At 39.5% G+C, this 10,755-nt stretch overlaps 1 protein-coding gene across 1 annotated transcript in view; it reads right to left on the bottom strand.

Moving 5' to 3' along the window:
• Positions 1-264: 264 nt before the first annotated feature.
• Positions 265-10,755, bottom strand: part of GPR176 (G protein-coupled receptor 176) — a 126,390-nt gene continuing 115,899 nt past the window's right edge. The window contains exon 3 of the mRNA XM_077464732.1: positions 265-3,029. Within this exon, the coding sequence (XP_077320858.1) occupies positions 1,919-3,029 (1,111 nt within the window). The 3' untranslated portion in view covers positions 265-1,918. The remainder of the gene's footprint in view (positions 3,030-10,755) is intronic.

The following is a 10,755-nucleotide window of genomic DNA, read 5'->3' as shown; positions in this document are numbered from 1 at the left end:
AAACATTTCACTCTCTAGATGTGCAAAGCTATTAGAGACATCTTCAAAAAGACTTGCAGCTATAATTGCAGCGAAAGGTGGAATCTACAAAGTATCAACTCAAGAGGGCTGAATACAAAGGCACGCCACACTTTTCACATATTTATTCGTAATAAAATTTGAAAACCATTTATCATTTTCCTTCCACTTCACAATTATGTGTCACTTTGTGTTGGCCTATCACATAAAATCCCAATAAAATAAATTTACGTTTTTGGTTGTGACATGACAAAACGTGGAAAATTTCAAAGGGTGTGAATACTTTTTCAAGGCATTGTATTTATGAAATGTTATACATGTGTCCAATTCTTAGATTTGCCTAAGAATTGAAAGCCTATTCTGTCTGACTATTCGCCTTGTTTTGGAGGGTCACCTTAAACCTGACAGTTTCTGCTGACCTCAAACATTGCATTCTCAGGAGTTGGGTAAAAGTATGTCACATCAGGAGAGCCCAGATCTTCTTATTAAAGCAAAGTATCAGACTCCGACAGCTAAAGCTGAAGTTCAGATAAAAGTTCAGGTAAAAAATATTTGTAGCTCTACAGTTTTATAGATCTAACTTACCTGTAATGAACTATCTCTGGTGTCATGTAGGCAAGGGGATCCTGGAGGACTAGTTTTCATTCAGAACTTTTACTATTAAATTCAGCCTGGAGACCTGAAACTATTAACTCACTGCATGCTGGAAGTTCAGAGATAGGAAGAGGACAGGGTATCCCTGCAGTGACAATTTTTCCAGGAACCAGCAGCCTGCATGACGCAGGACACACTTCATTACTGCTAAGTTAGGCCAAAAAAGCTGTAGGGTTATACATACTTTTTAGCTACATTTTAGCTTTAAAGTTTAGCTTATATAGGGGACTAATAAAAAAAAAAAATTGGTCTGTGCAATCATAATTTAAAGCAGACCACTTTTTAAAATGCCCCCTCCCTGCCCCCTTGCTAAAAAAAAGTATTAAAAGGGTAAAAATGACACCTGTAGGGGGGGGAACTTAGGTATTATACTTGCCTTTCCTTCAGCTTCTGAGGTGCAGTGGATATTATCATCATGCTGTCAAGGAGATCCTGGGGAAGGTAAGTACTCCAAGTTTTATGAGAAGACACTACAGCACAGTGCTGGGAGCATCTTCTCATTTGGCCTACTCAACATGTCCCAACTCTCACTGGAAGGAGAATGGTGTTACCCCTTATTTAGGGACCACAGACAGAATCTGTTGGTAAGGGGAGTATATTATCTTACACTTTTGTTTCCACTTTTAAGTGTTTTAACATGGGGGCAAATTTGAAAAGCAGACATAGCATTTTAGGTGCTACTTTCAATTTGAAAATTCCAATTATTGCCTAAGCCCAATCATATATGGTACTATATACAGCATGGTTTATATTTATTTGTTCATGGGAGGTATAGGTGAATTTTTAAACATTTCCACATTTATTTCATTGTGTTCAGACAAATACTGGCAATGACAGGAATTAAAACATAACTATTACATCATCATAGATGTAGCCCAAAGTGTTACCTATCATATGAAATTGAACCTGAGGCCCTGTGTATTTGAATAGGGCAAGTACCACTGAAGTACTACTGTTGTTTTTATATACTGTCAAGTGCTTAAAATAGAAGGGAAATAGGGAGTCTGTATATCTTTAACTGAGAAACTGGTGCCTTTTGCCAGCACCAAAAATGCATGAAGTTATCTTTTCTGATTTCTCAAATAATATTACAGCTGCACAGAGAGCACATAGTGAAAAAAACTTCCAATGCATGCACGCTGTTCATTGCAATAAGGAACACTTTGATTGCGCATCTCCTTCCTGTTGTGTACAGTATTTGGCATATTTAACAAAATGGAGCGCAGATTTGGAGGATTGGGCTAGGCTAAGAGTCTACTTTAGGAAAAATACAAACTTTATTGTTCCTGCTTAATTTACGCTCAGTTTTACATTTGGGCTGCTTTGTTTGGATAAGTTCCTCAGGGGTATTTCCAAGAGGTGGTAAAAGACGCTTTTTGCTGTTCCGTTTATCAGACAGCCATTGTGGGGGCAATTCGAAGGGCCCAAACCCAAACTGCACGGAATACTTGTCATTAAGGATTTCCGCTTCTCCGGGCATCACAGGGGCCACCTGAGCTGCCGATTCAGCACCCTGTGGGATTAGCTTTTGCACCAGAGTATGTTCCACCTCTATACTGCCACTGGGCATTGTTTCCTTCAGCTTGTAGCTTCTGGAGGCCTCTAATTTTATCTCGTTATCCTCATCTTCTTCCACAGACCTGAATATCTGTTGCTGTCCAATATGAAACATCTCTAGAAGCTGGCTCCCTGACCGTACACTGGGCTCCAAATTCACCTCTGCTACCGATCCCAGGTTAACCACATTCCTCCTGCTGTATCGCCGATGAAGTTGAACTATGGTGCCCACTACACATTTACGCACAGATTTGTTGACAGTCAAGAAGAGTAAGGGGTTGGTGACAAGGGAAACCTTAGGCAACCAGATTGCTGTAAGTACTAGAATGTCTGAGATATGAGAAACATTTAGCACGGTGCGATAAACAATCAGTGTCACATATGGAACGCTGCAAAGGATGAAAACCAGAACCATGGACAGCAGCATTGAATGCAGTTCAGCCTCCTTTTGAGAAACATAGGGAATAGATATAGAGTTCTGCGGTGTCCTTAAGGCTGCTATGATCACCTTCTTCTTCTGGCTGGCACTTAGTGCTCTGCGAATGAGTAGCATAAATAGGAAAACCACAGCAACTGGTACTAGAACAGTGGTGACATTGTACACCAGGACATATACCAAGTGACCCAAAGAGTAGCCCCATGACTGGGAGCAGGTAGACATGGCATAGATGTCAGTCACATTAGTCACAGCGAAAACAGGTACACTGGCTACAACTGCATGCGTCCAGATGTAGATCAGCAAGTCTCTAGCCTTGGCATCTGATATCTTCCTCTCTAGAGGGTATAATACAGAGTAATACCTGTGGTAACAAAAACATAGCATATATTAAAAAAAAAACACAGTAATCTAGCAATATTATAACAAAATAGCGATAAATACTTGTTGAATATTTGTTGAATCTACAGTGTATAGATAAAAAGATATGATATTTCATGTATTTAATTACATATTATTGAAATATTCTCACTGAACTATCCTTGTCCTAAGCATGTACTGTATATGTGCAAGAAATGATTAATGGCCATATCTCGACATCTCTGCCCTAACACTGTTTTGGCAAAGAGGGCAAAGGGCATTAAACATATAATCCATTTTACTCATTGCAGTAATGCTTTGACTATCATTTCAATGAGGACGCAGAACTAGTGAGAGCTTTATGAGAATTTTGATTGGTTAACATAAAAAATCAAGAGAGAATGCTATTACTGTTTATATTCAGTACAGGAAAAATAAGTTCTGAGAGGCCACATCTGCAAGGGCAGAGGTACAGTAGCTGGGCAAGTGATCTACAGCCAGGTATGTGGCCCTCCGCTTTTAGAACCCGGAGTGAGAGCAGCCAGGTTCGAGCATAGGGCTGTTGATAGGGCAGTACAGCCGGTCCCCCTGTACCCGGGCTCCGTCAGCTCAACAGGGGGGCCTGGACAGCTTTATTGTTCATTTATGGATAAATTTATTAAATAGATCACCTAGGGCCCTAAGTTGCCACCACTCCTACTAGGCTTCCCAGGACATAACCCTAATTTCCCTGACCCCAGCAGTTCTACAGAGGGTCCTAGGAGGCAGAGGGGAGATTTTTTTTTATATTTTCGGCACACAGGCAGATAAAGCCAGCACTGCAGTTCCTGAAACTCAAGGTAAATTTATGGCTGGCCACCCACAACCTTTCCTTTGCAAAGTGATTCTAGATGCTTACAATAGTCACATTTAATTGCTTCTGTTTATACCTTCTTAAAAAAAAAACTGTGGCTTCAACTGCTCAAGCACTACTGAGAGTGTTATAGTTTGTCCCAAGCCTAGGCACTGTCACTTTTGTTAGATTGCTCTACATGTAAATATGAAAAAAAATATGTAAAATTGAAATTAGATGTAATTGAAACTAAACAGTATAATTACAGTATCATTATCGCACAGTATTTTTGTGACAGTTTTTCTTTAATTGCACTCTGTAAAAGCACATCCAAGTATTTAACACTTGGTTAATCTATGGAGTGTAATGCAGAGGAGTACTATTTTTATTCCTCGCCCCCCAGCAGCTGATGGTTTTCCTCACTAATGCTCCACTCTTGTGGAGTATGTGGAATGTGGACTGGCCCTCCACATCATCATATATAATTCAGGACTAGTGATAGCCACTGGTCCTGCATTTTTTGCAATGATGTTAGCAAGGAAGAACGATTTATTAAGACTGGCCTTCACACCAGAGCCAGCATAGAGAAAGCCTGTGGAACCAAGGGCTAAGTAATTCCTTCTATTAAATGCTCCCTATATTAAACAAGCATTAGACCCTTAAAGGGTACCCATATGGGTTTTTTATAGTTGACAAGATTTCAGCTTTAACCATGAAGACTTTAGAGAAAGCTTGTGAAAAAAAGTCAGGTAGAATTGGCGCTATACCCTTAAATAAAATGTGTGTCAATGTGTGGAACTCTATTAATTAATAAAATTATTCCTAATCTGTGCAATTGGTTAAACAGTTATACATCCATACCAATGAAGGTTGTGAAACAAAAAAACAAAAAACAAAAAAATAAAAAAATAAATTGGTAATATAAACCTAGTGAAAAATACTGAAATAAATAAATCAATGCAATATTATTATCCTATAAACATAAAATGCTGACAAGTCCTTTGTAATATATTAAACAGTTCATAATCCAAATCCAATATCCAAAGAAAATCCCCGGTGCGCTTTGGTGAAAATGAATTATATTGCGCTCACCAGATCTTTACCCCTACTGGGGGAAAACCGCCTTCACAGTGTATAGCCCCTGTGTCACTCTCTGGCATCTCCCTGGGAAATTGGTTATTCATCCATCCACAGTTTAGATTCTCATTTAAACATTACATGTAAAAAGGAGTAGAATCCATAGTGTAGTATGTCTTTAAGAAAGGTTTATTGAAAACAGAAAACTACTCACATCTTATCAGAGCAAGATTCACTATAAGAAATCCTCACACCACCAGCTGCTGCAGTGTATTCAAAAGAGGTCACTTCTCTATAGCCGCGCCTACCAGTTTCGTCGTGCTGACGTCATCAAGAGCGCTCTTGAAACCTTTCTTAAAGACATACCACACTATGGATTTTCCTCCTTTTTACATGTAACGTTTAAATGAGAATCTAAAATGTGGATGGATGAATAACCAAATTCCCAGGGAGATGCCAGAGAGCGACACAGGGGCTATACACTGTGAAGGCGGTTTTCCCCCAGTAGGGGTAAAGATCTGGTGAGTGCAATATAATTCATTTTCACCAAAGCGCACCAGGGATTTTCTTTGGATATTTGCACGAGGCACCATTTGGATTATGAACTGTTTAATATATTACAAAGGACTTGTTGGCATTTTATGTTTATAGGATAATAATATTGCATTTATTTATTTATTTCAGTATTTTTCACTAGGTTTATATTTCCAATTTAAATTTTTTTTTTTTTTTTCACAACCTTCATTGGTATGGATGTATAACTGTTTAACCAATTGCACGGATTAGGAATAATTTTATTAATTAATAGCGTTCCACACATTTTATTTAAGGGTATAGCGCCAATTCTACCTGACTTTTTTTCACATGCTAATAAGCCCCACCTGTTTCCGGGGGGGTACTCCAAGTAGAGGCAGCTCGTACCTCAAAACATTTTAAGACATTTAAGAATTTTTCAGTAGTATCACAATTTTATATGTAATCTCAGTTTTTTCCAAACACCGATTCAGGGCTGTTTAATCATCACAATTATATATACAGTGGTGTGAAAAAGTGTTTGCCCCCTTCCTCATTTCCTGTTCCTTTGCATATTTGTCACACTTAAGTGTTTCGGAACATCAAACCAATTTAAACAATAGTCAAGGACAACACAAGTAAACACAAAATGCAATTTGTAAATAAAGGTGTTTATTATTAAAGGTGAAAAAAAATCCAAACCATCATGGCCCTGTGTGAAAAAGTGATTGCCCCCTAAACCTAATAACTGGTTGGGCCACCCTTAGCAGCAACAACTGCAACCAAGCGTTTGCGATAACGTGCAATGAGGCTTTTACAGCGTCCTGGAGGAATTTTGGCCCACTCATCTTTGCAGAATTGTCCTAATTCAGTTACATTAGAGGGTTTTCGAGCATGAACGGCCTTTTTAAGGTCATACCATAACATCTCAATAGGATTCAGGTCAGGACTTTGGCTAGGCCACTCCAAAGTCTTCATTTTGTTTTTCTTCAGCCATTCGGTGGTGGACTTGCTGGTGTGTTTAGGATCATTGTCCTGCTGCAGAACCCAAGTTCGTTTTAGCTTGAGTACACGAACAGATGGTCGGACATTCTCCTTCAGGATCTCTTGGTAGACAGCAGAATTCATAGTTCCTTTTATCACGGCAAGTCTTCCAGGTCCTGAAGCAGCAAAACAGCCCCAGACCATCACACTACCACCACCATATTTTACTGTTGGTATAATGTTCTTTTTATGAAATGCAGTGTTCCTTCTACGCCAGATATACTTGGACACACACCTTTCAAAGAGTTCCACTTTTGTCTCATCGGTCCACAGAATGTTGTCCCAAAAGTCTTGGGGATTATCAAGATGTGTTGTGGAGAAATTGAGAGGAGCTTTGATGTTCTTTTTGCTCAGCAGTGGTTTTCTCCTTGGAACTTTGCCATGCAGGCCATTTTTGCCCAGTCTTTTCCTGATGGTGGAGGCATGAACGCTGACTTTAACTGAGGCAAGTGAGGCCTGCAGTTCCTTGGACGTTGTTGTGGGGTCTTTTGTGACCTCTTGGATGAGTCGTCGCTGCGCTCTTGGGGTAATTTTGGGCGGCCGGCCACTCCTGGGAAGGTTCACCACTGTTCCATGTCTTCGCCATTTGTGGATAATGGCTCTCACTGTGATTCGCTGGATTCCCAAAGCTTTGGAAATGGCTTTATAACCCTTTCCAGACTGATAGATCTCAATTACTTTCTTTCTCAATTGTTCCTGAATTTCTTTGGGTCTCGGCATGATGTGTAGCTTTTAAGGATCTTCTGGTGGACCTTACTGTGTCAAGCAGCTCCTATTTAAGTGATGCCTTGATTGTGAACAGGTGTGGCTAGAGAAATTGAACTCAGGTGTGGACAACCATAGTTATAGTATGTTTTAACAAGGGGGGCAATCACTTTTTCACACAGGGCCATGATGGTTTGGATTTTTTTTCACCTTTAATAATAAACACCTTCATTTACAAATTGCATTTTGTGTTTACTTGTGTTGTCCTTGACTATTGTTTAAATTGGTTTGATGTTCCGAAACACTTAAGTGTGACAAACATGCAAAGGAACAGGAAATGAGGAAGGGGGCAAACACTTTTTCACACCACTGTACACATATATATTTTTTCAGCAGGAGGTCCCTGCAAAAGGGTATGGACACTAATATCTTAACAATTTGTATAACAACGATAGCAATTTTATAGTGCTAACAAGTTGAGGATTAGTGGCAATAAATATATTCATTTAAAGGTATAGCGCCAATTCTACCTGATTCCTTTTTTACATTTAGAGAAAGCTTGATGTTTGACCACTTTCAACAGCGAGGCTGACACAATAGACTGGAGCAAAGAAAATGAGCATATAATAGTAGTTGTGGCCTATAAGGTTTTACCTTTTACCTTGTGAAAGTGTTAAAGTACATGTAAACCTAAGCGTTAAAATCTTATACTGGGGTTTGGACAAAAATATAGAAACATTAGATGATTTGGAGGTGTGAAAGTGACATGTTTCGTGATGAGACACCTAGCTAACAGGTGGGAAGCCTCACCTTCGTCATTCACTGTGTGCGCTAATAGTCATGTCAGAGCTTACTGGGTTTTAAAGAGGGAAAATTTTTGCTGCCCACTTAGCTGGTGCCTCTGTGATTGAAGTTGACAATTTATTTGCAGTGTCGCGAGGTGCAGTATCAAAGGTTATGATGGCATATACACTTTCCATGAAAACGTCGTCTGATAAGCATAAGCTTTGTCGACATGGTCAACAGACTGAAAGAAAGGAAATTGTACAGGATTGTGCTAGATTTTTGCATGAAGAGTGGTATCAGATTCCATTATCCACTATCCAAGACTTATATTTGTCAATTCACAGGAGAATTCATGCATTCGTGGATACCAAACGTGGTCCAACACCATATTAGGTAACAATTTTGTTCTTTCACCGTACTTGTTTCCATAATTTTGTCCAACCCCTGTATATTAATATGTTAATGGGATTTCAAAAGTAATTTTCAATCTTTTATAATCTCCAGCTTTAAATTATTTCATACCTGGAGATCCAGCAATAAATTACACTTTTAGGGCACTTCCTGTTAAAGGGTGACACTATCACTATCTCCCAGTTCTTACTTCATCACGTTATTTACTTTTAATCATTAGAAAGACCATCCTAAATGATGATATAATAACGATTGCTACAGAGCATGCAAGTAGACAAAAAGTGGCTACGATGAGGCTTCAGATGACCAGCAGCACTCATATGCAAAAAAGTCAGAATGTAAGAGGTCTTAAAGAGGTTCACACCTGTTTTCTGGATTTCTACAGCAACACTCTCTGATTAGAGAAAAATTATCCTCTATTAAAGAGACAGAGCATAGACAGTGGGAAGAGAGGTTCTGTGTGTTGCTGCAGAGAAGGAAGCAGGATCAAGCCCACCATGTAAAAGAAAGAGAGAGCTATGGTGTTCCTTTGACCTTGGGGAGCATGTGGGACGTGTCACCCAAAAACAGCTTAGATCAGCCTTTCTCAGTCCGGGTTCCATTGAACCTTAAGGTCCCTCCAGAGGTCACCACGGGTCCTTGAGCTGTGGCTAACTGACCTTACACTTTGTGGTGCCTGCATAATTCCAGGTCCAAAACCATTTGGCAAAGCAGCCGGCATGATCCCAACAATCTTTCAGCTGTCTGTAAAGGTGGCATTCTGGCTACCACTAAAAGGGTGGCATTTTTCCCATTGGCCAATTAAATAATTGTAGCAGGGGTTCCCCAAGGCCTCAATATTATTTTGCGAGTTCCATTGGGGTTAGGAAAGGTTTAGAAAGGCTAGCTTAGATTCTTCAGACAGGGAGAGAGGGGAGAGATGCTATAACCAGCTCCATTGAGATCAAGTACTGTTGAACAAGTGAAGGTGCACCTGACTGCTGAGTATTGGATGTGTCTACCAAATTCTGCAAGTCTGCCACATTACTGTTAGAGACTGACCATGAATGCTGCTAAATTGCTGCACATCCAGGTTACAGTTAAAGGCATTGTCCACCTTTTGCACTGAAGCCTGCAGAGCATTGCAACTGTGATCAGTTAATAGGACAGAGACTGAGAAAAATCAATCCAATAGTGTCCCCGTATACCAGGTATAATCCAACAAGGGTTTTAATAATTCCCCACTTTATCAAAAACCTAAAAAAAAACTGTTTGGGCTGGACATATAATTTCGGCATCTACCCATGAAGGGTATTGGACAAATTGCAAAAGGGAATTATCACACCTTTAAATTTTAAAATTGTATTTGTTTAATGGAACAAATCATGAAAAGAAATAATACAGAAGTTCAGAACATTTTCTTCTTTGAAGCATGTTTCTTGGTGGAATAGAACATGTTATTGGATTTTCCAGTTTTGTTTTGCTGGCTGTCTTTTGGGGAGAGCTAAACCTCTTACATTGTGAGACGTGAGGCATCAATAGGTCATATTTCATCTGTGATTAAAGAGCATAGAATCCATTGTGAGGGCTTGAAGATAATTCCTGACACATAATGTCGATTTACTCAAATGAATAATTTACTTAGCTAAGTCAATAATGTTATGCTGTGGTCACTGCAAACAAATACAGCTTCAATTAAACACACATTTTTATTTTTTTCTATTTTTTATTTCTTTGCACATAATTTGGGGTACTTAAACTGAATATAATGAATTATCCACGCTATATTTCTATGTTTGACATCTGAAAAGGAACAAAAGGGCAAACCTTGTTTGTTTTTTTTGCTAACTTTTCTTTTCCAAATTACAAATCTATGATGTTAAATGGTGATGTGGTTAAAAAACAACCCCAACAACTTTAAAACCACCCACCCTCCACCCTCACCTTTGTTTTGCCCTCCCCTGCAGCCCCCTACATATTAAAAAAAAATACCTATGCAACCCTTAAAGCTGAATTCCAGGTATGGCTTTCTTCACAAAGTTACATTGGGCCAATGCAAGTGTGCATGTTTCATCCCTGGCAGTTGCTACTACAGTGATGTCTTCTGGGTCCAACATTGAGTGGCTGCCCTGCTGCATAGTGAACATAGGGGAGGGGGGGGGGGGGTCACTTGATTGACACCATTCAGGGAACAGCTTGCATTTCCCTCAAGGAATTCAAGGTATTCTCTGATTGGACGAGGTGCTAATTTTGATGACATTCAGTCAGAACACGCTTTTCATTCATTGAAAGATATGAATGGCTTTAATGCCAAGTGAATGACCCCCTGTGTTCAATATGCAGCAGGGCAGCTGCCTGACACAGGAACTGGAAGATAGCGAGA

The sequence above is a fragment of the Lithobates pipiens genome, unplaced genomic scaffold, assembly GCF_037356315.1.
Source record: "Lithobates pipiens isolate NorthernLeopardFrog02 unplaced genomic scaffold, aLitPip1_a1.2 Scaffold_30, whole genome shotgun sequence".
Classification (NCBI taxonomy): domain Eukaryota; kingdom Metazoa; phylum Chordata; class Amphibia; order Anura; family Ranidae; genus Lithobates; species Lithobates pipiens.
Note: the sequence above shows the minus strand (reverse complement) of the source record. Positions and strands in the feature narration are given on the sequence as shown.